At 49.1% G+C, this 11,791-nt stretch overlaps 1 protein-coding gene and 2 non-coding genes across 3 annotated transcripts; all 3 read right to left on the minus strand.

Annotated features, from left to right (window-relative positions):
* Positions 1-374: 374 nt before the first annotated feature.
* Positions 375-4,493, minus strand: LOC130383103 (cuticle collagen dpy-13-like). Its single transcript, XM_056591155.1, has 3 exons — positions 4,006-4,493; positions 991-1,017; positions 375-496 (listed from the first exon to the last, which is right to left on the minus strand). The coding sequence occupies exons 1-3, from the start codon at positions 4,126-4,128 to the stop codon at positions 398-400; spliced, it is 249 nt and encodes an 82-aa protein (XP_056447130.1). The 5' UTR covers positions 4,129-4,493; the 3' UTR covers positions 375-397.
* Positions 4,494-4,703: 210 nt separating this feature from the next.
* Positions 4,704-4,869, minus strand: LOC130383312 (U1 spliceosomal RNA). The gene has a single exon (XR_008895753.1). It is a non-coding gene; the product is annotated as a U1 spliceosomal RNA (small nuclear RNA).
* Positions 4,870-5,799: 930 nt separating this feature from the next.
* Positions 5,800-5,990, minus strand: LOC130383324 (U2 spliceosomal RNA). The gene has a single exon (XR_008895763.1). It is a non-coding gene; the product is annotated as a U2 spliceosomal RNA (small nuclear RNA).
* Between the last annotated feature and the right edge of the window lie 5,801 nt (positions 5,991-11,791).

Raw genomic sequence — 11,791 nt, forward strand, 5'->3', positions numbered from 1 at the left:
TATACATATAAAAATTCATACAATACAATATACTTATTTTCTAAATCATAGGTTATTGTCTGTTCCATTGCTATAATTGTGCCAGAATTTGGGTCAGGTGAGTTTAAGGGCTTGATCGTTTATCAAACAGATGAACAGCAAATCAGCATCTTCCTGTAGCTTCTATACCTTACGGTTACAATAGGATATACCAGCCGGTTAACCTTATTTACTGAGAGGCCTTCATCAACATTCAGGTCCCCCACCTAGGAACACTTTAGAACCAACATCCATCTTCAGTTCCCCCACCCAGCAGCACTTTAGAACCAACATCCACCTTCAGTCCCCCACACAGTCACATTTTAGAACCAACATCCACCTTCAGTCCCCCCACCCCAGCAGTTGACCAAGTCGGCCCCTATAGGATACTTACTCTGCCGAGGCCAGGGGGTCCTGGGGGCCCAGCAGGGCCGGGGTTGCCAGGTCTGCCGTCCCTCCCGTCAGGGCCCTGGGGTCCCTGTGGAGGAAGGCCTTGGGTTAGTCTCCGTTGATTACCACTGATTGACACACAGCCACCGTGTCTGCTGGGACGCTGCCAGAGTCCCAGCTCTGTTCGGCTGTGGAGCTCGGTTTGGTCTCAACTTGAATAAAAGCGTCATGTCCTTTTACTAAATTGTTTTATTATTGTTAATAAAGTTTAGAAAAGATAATATGAATTTGTTCTGGATATGTGAGCCAAAGTCAGAAAAAAATATATACAACAAATATTTGTAGTTCAGGTTATTTTCAGCCGTCGTGCAGCAGAGATTGGTCCATTATTATTTGTTATATTATCACGGCGGAGGGCTTTAGGCTGTGCCTGATGTAAACAAAGGGGTGTGGCCTATTCAAGTTGAAAGGTCAATCGGCGTCATCATATATCAACCCGATAAACTTCATGAAAGTTTCTATCCAGCAAACATGGCATTGTCATGCATCTTGTCATAATTAATGAGTTTGATAGTGGCTTACCCTTTCACCTCTTGGTCCTGTCGGGCCCTGAGGAATATAAGTAAACAATTGATGAGTCAGAGGCAGACATTATTTAAACAGTGAGGCAAGTTCACGTAAAAAAGGAAGGTAGACTTAAACTTAACATATCTAAAATCTAAAACCTAAAAGAAGCTGGGCTACAATCGCTGGGGGATGAATAGGTGCATGTGGACAAACTGTGCATGTGAACTGCACAGCCAAAGCACCATTCAGGTGGGAACATATTTCAGTCCACTTCATTGAACCTGGCCTTTGGCTAGAGCTGATGCCTACAATGTCTGCCCTGAGCTATGCTACGCATTATCACATACACCACACTCAAAGGGCTAAATGACACATCCAACCAGGGTTTGATTGCTCACTTTGAATCTTCCCTGAGTAGAAATAGAAGTTAAATAAATAGTGTTATTTATTTCTTTGTGTCATTTAACTGTGCTGGCTGTATCATGCACTGTTCAGCATTGCTGTTCATCTATCTCATTGCACATCAACCCATTAACATGCAGGGGATTTATGATGCTGTACATGTCCATGCAGAAGCACAGCCTCATAAAGCTGCTCCCAGATCACTGTGCACACTGTAGTATTAAATTGATCCGAAACCACAATCAGGGGCGTATCAAGCTTTCCAAACATACAAAATGGAAGAAATGCGAGCAGATACACTGTGTGTGTGTGTGTGTGTGTGTGTGTGTATGACTCATTGTGTGTTTGTTTGATACACGCACACACACACACACACACACACACACACACACTGTGTGATAAAGCTGAAAGGAGCTTCAGCAGCCTCTGAAGGCTGAAAACATGGATGCGAAGTACAATGACACAAACATGTCTCAACAGTGTAACCGTGTGTTATGTTCAAAAGCACAAGCTGGATCTGTTGGACAGGAAAATGATTGCAGAACAATTAGTTTGTCATAATGAGCAGAGACAAAACACATTTGTAAAGCCACTTGAGGCTGTTGCATGAATGTTCAATAACTGTAGCTCTAATGACATTTGGCTAGAGCGTTTGTTACTTGTATGTAGTGATGTTATTATGTAGTGACACACAGAGTGCAGGCTGTCAAACCAGTGGTCAAGTTCAACTTCAAATGTTCTCCATTTCATGCTGAGACCTATCTATGATCTATGTATAATGTTGGGCTTATGTGTTTATGGTGTGGTCTTACTGATTATACAGTAGCCTAACTGAAAATAAAACGTGTCTGATCGAATGGAACGCACTTGCATGCTTCTAATGTTCTAAGAAAACAAGATGAACCCTTGACACACACTGTTGAGGACATTTCACGTTCAAGTGTGCTGAGAAAGCGAATCGCACAATTCTCCGGATTTTCGTGTATCACAGCATTCATTCACATTCATTAAACCAGTAGGCCTAAGTTGATTGCTGTGACACCTTGTAGATTGAAGTGCGTTTTCTCAAGGTTTGAAAATGACGAATCGCACGAGGATCTCTAGCCTACTCTCCGTAAAGGCTACCTGTAGCCCTAGTCAAACCTGTGCATCCCAACCGCGGTAGCACTCGAAACAGATAGCCTATAGCTTGCAACTTGCAAGCACGTCAGTGTCTGCAGAGGGAGAGAAGTCAACTTACTTGTTTTCTCTTGAAAAAAGCCGTCTATAGTCCCCTGTCTTTTTCTTTTAGTTTTCGGCATCATTGGCTATATTGCACGAAAAAATAAAACAGTTTTAAAACTAAAGTAGGCTTAGTTCCCGTCGGAAGAATGAATGGGATCTTATGCTAGGAGGTAACTAGCTCTTGAATAGAGAGCCATGAACCTTGCATCTATTAATGACAAATAATTAATCGCTTAATCGCTTTAATCGCTTAATATGCCTGAAAATGTTGCCTTCATTACAGGCAGTGAATGATGCTGATCTAAAACAGTGATTCAATTCTACCTTTTCATTGAAGGCGTCAAGTCAGTATGCAGCACGAACAGTTAAGGCGGCTGCATGCTTCAGCGTTGGTGTTACGTTGTTGCGCAAAATTTACTCAAAGCAATTCATGCTCCCTTTTAGGTTGCGCGTGTTGCGCGTGTTGCCAAGCAATTTACCGCCAGAACAGTAGGTGGAGTAATATGTGGAGGAAAGTTTTTCGTTGAAGACGACCTCGAGAATGACGTCTTTGTCTGTGGGAGTCGTTGGTTTGTTTATGTGCCAGATCGTGTTCTCCCCATACACAGTGAATGATGGCAACAGACAGAGGAACAGGGGTGATGAAGTTGTTGATCATTGGGGTTGTATAAATGTGCATATCTCTCTACATTTTAAAACGACATAATGTGTTGGCAGCAAAGTTAACTTCACTTCAGGTTAATGCTTTTGTATATGAGCCTGCCGGGTGATACTCCAGACAGGAAGTAGTAACCAGACCAGCAAACCAATCACAGCCTTGCAGGCTGGGCTGCTCGCGTAAAAGCTTACGTAAAAAATGACGCAAGTCTAGAAAAAATCACCCGACGCACGCAAGACGTGAGAAGTCGCGCAAGGGGGGCGCAAGGGCGCGCAAGGGCCTCTTGCGCTTGCGCTTACGCTTACGTAACCGAGCATAAACCAGCCTTTAGGCACAGCAATCTGTGAGAAACTGCTTGAATGACCGCGGTCACCGCGCTGAGCTCTCAGGCAGTCGGGTCTCGGGAGCACCGCTGCCAGCGCTTTCTGCAGGCTGCGCGAGCTGTTTAGTCTACGTAACGTCAATTGTAGCGCTGGGATTTACAGAGTGATCATTTGATACAGAGGGATGCAATCATAGCAACCATTTTAAATTGCATACAACAGGCGAACGTTTACTATTTTTTATTAGAAAAGCTGATTTTTGTGAGGATTTGACGAACAAAAGTGGAGGGGATGGAATGGCCTTCCAATAGAAGTGAGGGGGATGCATCGTACTCATCCCCCGCGTCTGATACGCGCCTGACCACAATTATAGCCTATTAAATAATGACGCTAAGCTGCCAAGCTTTGTATTCTGTAACTTACCTGATATGAAGTGATCGCTGCACAAGCGGAATCCAACAGCCGGGGGGTCCCATTTTTCAGTCTTTTTTTGCTTGCTCCTGGCTCTTTTAATGGCGCTGATCCACTTAGCTCGCCTCTCCGCATCTTTAGGAATGCGGTAGAACGACGTACATTTATTTTTGCCTCGTTTATTTGTGCAACCTGGTGCACAACAGTTATCGACCATGTCTGCTCCACCACAAGAGCGCCAGTCTGCCGAATACTGCCAAAATGGTGGTGCCCACGTTTTCCCCGCCCCAACAACGTCAACACCCGGAACTCTATTGCAGCCAATGAGCTCGAGTTGACCCTGCTTAGCCTCCGAGATCAGACGAGATCGCGCGTGCTCAGGGTGGTATGGCCGTAAGCAATTATTGTCTTGTCCATACTAACTTTTATACAGGAGGAACCCATAATGAGTGGGAGCGCTGCTGTGGCCAGAGACGGGACTTGTACAGAAACAATAATTTGATCCATAATGAATGAAATAAATGAATGAATGAATGACTACGTTATTCCAGACTCAGAGTTCCACATCTGAATGTAATGCATTACACTGCTTGGGCGTGATCGTTTGCGTGATCTTTTGAATAAACGTAGCGTTGCAAAACGTGGGATGGACGGCATTAGTCAGCGCGATGAAGCCATTCATAGCTATTATTTCTTTAGAACAACATGATCAGGGGAGAGCGCGAAACGCAGTCCCCCACTACCAGAAATTATGCAATCGAGATTCCCACATTTGGGGAATTCGCACGGGTCAGCAACAGCCTCAGTGCAATGGCTGAGCCTCGCTATGGGTGAACCACCTTCTTGATCGTGGTATCTCCCTTGCCAGGTAAGTATGAGTTGTACACGTTCAGGTGGGCTGAACGATGCCCACGCTTGTTCCCGTGGAGAACGGTTGCAAAGCATTCGGAGATGTCTAGACTTTAATAAACACTGTAGACCACCGGTCACACGATGACAGGAGAATCTGAAATCAGCGTGATGGAAGCATAACGAAAGGAAACCTGGAGATCCGAGTTATCGACCCGCCACAGAAAGAATCCTTTTTTCTTTCTTAAACAACAGAATATCGTTGGAATAATTGTAAACAGTGCGTTTATGAATTGTAAATGACACTTTATTGTCTACAGGCGGACGGGTGTACTCTCAGGTAGTGATGTTATGGTTTGCGTCGAGGCATCGGGGCGTGTGTCGAGTACCTCGGCTCCTCCCCCAGCGAAGCTCCGTATCACATAGGCGAAATGACGTGGCGCGTGACGTTCGAGGCTTCATCTCGGGCTGTTCCGCGATATGGGTTCACAATTGGCACATTTCTACAAAAAGAAGACCCTACCCAGTTCCAAGATCACTTTTATGGCTATGTAATTAATCACACTCATTCTCAGTCATCATGCAGTTCTATTATTACAATTATTAGTAGGCTACTGAGACAATCTATTTTGCCCGGGATGTCAAATGATTTGTTCTCTACCATGAGCTCGGGAGATATTTATGAACGGCAAACTCACACGTATCACTGAAATGACTTTAATTCTTAAACGTTGTGATGTTGTACGAAGCAAACATCACATCATCACAGGAAACTCTTTCTTTCATCATAATTTAATTCACCACTAGGTGTCCCTAGCGTACTAATTTGAAGCTTCGAGGTCGAACCACTTTGATGGTTCATCTGGCTGCGAGGCTTTGACGTTTCATGAGGCATCATCTCGGCACCACTACTCTCTGGACTCAGGAGGAGTTTAGTTTTTGTTTTTCACAGTGAGAGAGGGGTGCACCGGTCCTGGAGGTACTGCAATACCAGGTCGATGCGTGGAGTGGACGGAGCAAGCCCCTTTTCCATCTCCCAGTTCCAAAAATCAATTTAATATATGGTCCCCGGGTAGGGGACGTATCAGATATTAAACTGATAAGAACAGATACTACACTTGATCTTAGCCAAAAGGCCGAGAAGCGATGCCCCCACAGGCTCAGACCAAGAGGCCAGCTTCCCAGACACGTCGCTCCACTTGGCGGTTTAACAGACAACGACAAAACAAAAAAAGACCAAGCACCCTGTCAGCGTGTTTGTGTGTATGTGAAAGCTGAAGAAATAAACCGAGGTCGCTACATCTCTTTGCTGCTGCCTGCTGGCAGTCTCACTAGGCCGTCTGCATGTTTCACAAATAGAGTTTGGAGCAGTGGAGGCTTCTATAAGACTACAGGTGAAGCAGTGCTTCACCAAAAAAATGTTAAAAAATAAATAAACCAAAAATCTTACAACAATCCCATTTTCAGTGCTTTGAAACAGAAATACTCACGAAGACGAGCTGTTTTCCTGAAATCAATTATGTGAGTCACAACAGCGCCAATATTCCCATTGACTTCAATGTAAATCGAGTGAACCCCAGGCGGCTCGTGTTTATTTTCCGTTTCAATTGATCCTTATGGCAGATAAGTCCCACCCGTGAACCAGTGACCGATAGGGTAGAATTTTGCACTTCAGTCACTTGACACAACACTCTGGCCAGTCACCGCCTTCATTGGACAGCTATCGTGAACTGACTACGAGTGAAAGCAGAGGGCAGACCAAAACCTACTGTGAAAACCACACAGCTCGTTGGTGCTACGGTAAGGAGCATTTTAAATTGCTCCATGTATGACAAGGTAAACTGGCTAATGAAGGGAAAAACGGTCTGTCTAGTTACTGGACCAGATAAAATGAGACGGAGAGGTAATAAAGTCTGTCGGCACGAGGACCTTGGATTTATTAAGTAAAGTGGCAACGGTTATACAGAGTCATAAAGCGTGAGAAATCGAATATGTCTAAGTCCCTAATCAGCGCTGATGGTTCGTCCGGAGCTTCGCCTCCGTGGAAGGTCTGCTTCAGAAGAAGATGAAGAGTCTCTGTGTGATACAGTTTTATGCTGTATCCTCCTCTCGATGAGGTGTGTGCGTTTGAGGTGTGTGTGGTTCTGTGTGTTTTTGCTTGACCTTGGCTCCCAGGCCCTGGTGTATGCAAGTGTATCTTCTTGTGTTCCTACTAACGGGGAAGAGCTCCTCAGTGTCTCCTTTGTTCTCGAAGTATCTCTTGTGTGCTCGAAGTATCTCTTGTGTGATGAATTAATGTGGCTCTCCCGTTCTTGAGGATGACTGTTGCATTGTCTGAGTGTTTACCATTTGCCTGCTTGGGAAATGGGGCCTTGGCTCTGGCCTTGACCTGACTATATTATCATGTTTGTGTTATGTGTTAAAAGTTGACTATATTGTAATGTGACTGCCATGTGATGTGCTCATCAGGCTAGGGTAGGAGTTAGCTATATTTGTAATGTACATGTGATGTACTCAGCAGGTTATTTTTCCCAACATATCCCCCTCAAGTCGTCGCAAGACGACTTTTACTCATTAGGGGTACGAGGGATAGGACTCCAGCGCGGGACTACCATTATAACACCATTAGAAATAACAGAAAGAAGGCAAAACGATCATAAAAACAAACAACCATGAGCATGGGACTAAAACAACTCGCTGGACCGGGTGTATGGGGAACCACGTGGGAGGAACGCTACCCCTGCTTCAGACATGGGTATGCCATACACACCCCACCTAGGGGGGTGGCATCCACCCCGGCCTTACATCGCGAGCAGACAATATCAACAATACTGGCAGCAGATGATACACAACAAAACCAACACCAAACCATAACAACAACAACAAAATGCAACAACAAAACTAACAGTAAACAATAACGATATAAACAAAATGCAACAACCACACAAACACTACACAATAACAATCACAGGAAAGAAATGTAACCATGAAACGTGTCCCTAAATAATAATAATAATATCAGAAAGATATGAGGTACACAACGAATGGCAATCCCCCTCAACCCATCCCTAGATGACCACACCCTAAGGATGTGAGGAGGAGTTAACTGGTTGTGTAACAATAAGCAAGCACACGCATGGGGTATCCAGGGTAGGCCCGGGGCACGGGAACAACTGAAACCACGGAATAGTCCTGAGCGTCATCACGGGCAGGTGGTCGCAAGGCGCCACCTGAGCATTAGACCCTTTTATTCAACTGCGCTCAGGACCTCATCTGATAAACGGGCAATCAAGGCCCCTGGAATCTCGCCCGTGTGTATCCCCGAGCTCCATCTAGTGGGACAGCGATATAAACAACAACATTTGCGTTCCCGGCGTCGGTTGCATAGACGCGGGCATAGATATGGGAGCGGCTAAACACAGTGAAGCGTACAGAAGCGAATACAGCCAGGGGCGCCCTCAAGCCTTAAGGGAACGGGCCGCAGCCCCTGGTGCCGGAACGCAGATCCCTGGTCCGGGCGACGTGGGTGCATCAGGTGGGAGGGGGGTGGTGCCGTTGGCGGGGACGGGAATGGGGCAGCCCACCTGGAGAGGTTACTAGCACGTCACAGGTAGGTGTCCGGCTCGGCGGGGACACAGTCGGTGGCGGGGGTTGGGAGTGTGTAGGGGAGCTCGTACTCAAAGTCAGGGGTTGCAGGGCGAGGGAGGCCATACTCACAGTCAAATTTTTCAGGCACCATCTGGTCGTCCAGGGGAAGCTCGTCCAGGCAATCCAGAAGGGGCATGAGGGGGGCTGCTTCGGAGTAGGGAGGGGGCTGTTGTTTCTCCTTTTCGAGGGCCGTGGTGATGAGGCGTGAGCAGAGGGTGCGGGCACAGGGGATGCAGCAACACCCGCAGCAGACCACAATCCCGACGAAGCAGGCCAGGGATGTCAGGACGGCCATGAGAAGGCCCTTCCACTTGCCGAACATGTCGGTCATCCATTTCTCCATGGGGTTGTCGATCCCAGAGTCCTCTGCCATCTGGACGGAAAGAGCTCGAAGGCCGGCCAGGGCCCTTGTCACTGACCCGTCAGGGGCCGTGTTGTTGGGAATGAAGGTGCAGCACTGAGCCCCAAACATCGAACAGACCCCCCCTCTCTCGGCCAACAACATGTCCAGGGCTAGACGGTTTTGATATGCCATTAGAGAGGTGGCGGCCAGTTGTGAGGCCAAGCCTTCTACCGCGTCGCGAGTCAGGTTGGATAGGCGCTGGACGTTGTAGTGAATGTAATTAATGCGATCTACGTTTTTGTTGGGGGTGATTGGAAATATGGCAGAGATAAGGGGTATGTTCTCGAAACCCGCGGCGATCTGATCTGCTAACTTAAACTGGTTTGGAACGCCCCGGGGAACGCCTATGCTATCCATGTACGTGGGGGTGTTCTTGGTTAGATCAAAGTGGTCGGTCAGAGCGGTGTCGCGGCGGTGTCGAGGGGTAGTTTGGTTATTGGGCCCGGGCAAACCCCGGGTAAAGAGCGTGACGGGCATAAGTAGGCGCACTATAATGCAGGTTCCGGACCATTGTGCCGGGAGTGTAAGTCTAAGGGTGAATTTGTCACAGGACCAGAATAGGTCTTGGCGTCCCAGACCCGGTTTGGTCATGTTGGGCCAAAGCGTAACGTTCGTGATGGAGTGGCACCACGACGGCGGTACCGCCCCAACATTTACCGCACCGACCCTGGTGATGCAAGAGTGGGTGTACCGGGGGAATTGAGTCGTTAAGGCCGGGTGGAAACAGAGAGCTAAGGAGGCCGCAGCCGGCCGGTTTGGGGGTAACAAACAGAGCTAACATGCAGTGAGAACCGATGGGGTCGCTGGTAAAATCGAACAGTACTGGGGTCGAGATTAGATGGGGGCGAGCTGACGCACAGGCTACGCAGTCGGACAGCCCCTGGAATCGGATCGTAGCAGCAATCAAGCTAAGCCATGCATTATCGTCTGCGTAGCCGGTCGCGAGCGCGATGGAATCGTGGGTGGGGAGCTGCCCCACGGAATCTAAATCAAAAATCGTGACCGGGCCGTCGCAAGTCATTATGGGTCGGACGGGGGTTTAGGAGTTGTCGTGTTGGCCCTGGAGGCTGGTGCGGTGGGTGTGGTGGGGGCCTTTCTGATGTTGATCACGGCGTTGAAGGGGGGCAGTTCCTGGTCCAATGTCCTTGTTGCCCGCAATGGAAACATGTCCATGGAGATGTTTGTGGCCCTCCTCTGCCTCTTCCTCCTCTTCCTCCTCTGTGTCCTTGGTTTTGGTATTGTGGTTGCTGGTATTGTAACAGGGGTGGTGCGGGCGCCGGCACCGGGGCGGCCATTGTGTACCCAGGGTAATTGGTGGGTTGGTATCCCGGCTGCAGCCATCCAGGTGGCGGGGGCCCTTGACACGCCGGTATCTGATACATTGCGCATGGTAGGGGCATTGGTGCTGGCGTTATTGGTGGGGTAGGCGTCGGGGCTGGGGATTTCTCGGCTTGCTCCTTGATCTGCATCCTCACGAGTTGCTTCTTCAATTCCTTGTAATCGTCATCCTTTTCAAGTCGTTTGCCTTCCTCGAGTCGGTGGTGGTGATCAAGGTGAGCCACCCATTCCGTCCGGGGCTTGGAGTGCAGTGCCACCACTGTCTTCAGTCTCCTCTGGACCGTGGGTGGCAGTCCCTGTATTATTGCCCGCTGGAATGTCTGTGTCGCCAGTTTGCTACTGTGTGGGGGACAGTCATTATTATCCGTCCACAATCCTTCGGCCCTTTCTATGTACTGAAAGATAGATTCTTCAGGTTTGATGGTCAGGCCGGAGATTCCCACTCTGCCTGCGTCGGCTGGGAAGAGCGCCCTGAGACTCTCCCAGAAGAGGTTTCGGTAAGCTTCGAAGGGGGTGTTGTCAGGTAGGGCCTCAGTCTTGGTCAGTGTCTCCAGTTCAATGATTCGTCTGGCACCGTGTGCCCTGCCGATGATGGCTCGTTTGTCTCCCAGGGTCAGGAGATCGCCAGACGTCTCAGTTTCAAATCTTCTGATCCAGGCCGAGGCTCCTGCCGTGAGCGTTGGCAAGTGGGCGACCAGGGTGGCCATGTCCCGGTGGCTCCATGGTGTGTATGCTGCTCTTCCCTCCGCATCTATCAATAGAGGTGCCATAAAAGCCTCTTGTATACCTGGCCGGGGGCGGCGGGGCTCGCTCTTATTGGTACGGGGGTCCCTTAAGTGATCTGGGTCAGGGCTGAACTGGGAGGGGGTCATTAATGGGGAAGGTAGGGTGTATGAGGCGGGGGCTTTTGGCTGGGACTGAACTGGTGTTGTCGATTCTAGGGGACAGAACAATTTTGGCTTGGATGCCATGGGTAGGTGAGCCCTCTCCGGGGAGGGTGGGGGTGAGTGGCTGTCAGTGGGCCGGGAGGCTGAGAATCGCTCTCTGTTTTGGCTTCACTGGTGTTCGTCTTGCCAATCCTCTCCGGGGGCTCTTCGTCGCTCGTCCGACATGGTGGGCGTGTTCGCCGCTTCTTCTTACAGCAGCCTGGTATTGGGGTTGGCCGGGGTTGTGGACGCCTTTGCACTGAAGGCCGGGTGCGGGGAGGTTTGTCTTTTAGCTTTATTAGTAACTGGGATAATTCTTCTAGCAGGGGGTGATCGAGAGTCGGGGTTGGATTGGTATTGATGCTGTCCAGTAGGGGGCGGTGTAGTTGGGGAAGGGCCGGGTTGTTGCTGTCCAGCAGGGGGCGGTGTAGTTGGGGAAGGATATGGTTGGAGTGGTCCAGCAGGGGGCGGTGTAGTTGGGGAAGGGCAGGGCTGGAGTGGTCCAGCAGGGGGCGGTGTAGTCGGGGAAGGGTAGGGCTGGAGTGGTCCAGCAGGGGGCGGTGTAGTTGGGGAAGGGCAGGGCTGGAGTGGTCCAGTAGGGGGCAGGGGGCGGTGTAGTCGGGGAAGGGCAGGG

The sequence above is a fragment of the Gadus chalcogrammus genome, chromosome 5, assembly GCF_026213295.1.
Source record: "Gadus chalcogrammus isolate NIFS_2021 chromosome 5, NIFS_Gcha_1.0, whole genome shotgun sequence".
Lineage (NCBI taxonomy): Eukaryota > Metazoa > Chordata > Actinopteri > Gadiformes > Gadidae > Gadus > Gadus chalcogrammus.

Coding starts and splice junctions, on each gene's coding strand:
- LOC130383103 (XM_056591155.1), bottom strand. CDS start 4,128: ATGCGGAGAGGCGAGCTAAGTGGATCAGCGCCATTAAAAGAGCCAGGA. Junction 1,018..4,005: donor CAGCGATCACTTCATATCAG/GTAAGTTACAGA, acceptor TATATTCCTCAG/GGCCCGACAGGACCAAGAGG. Junction 497..990: donor CAGGACCAAGAGGTGAAAGG/GTAAGCCACTAT, acceptor CTTCCTCCACAG/GGACCCCAGGGCCCTGACGG.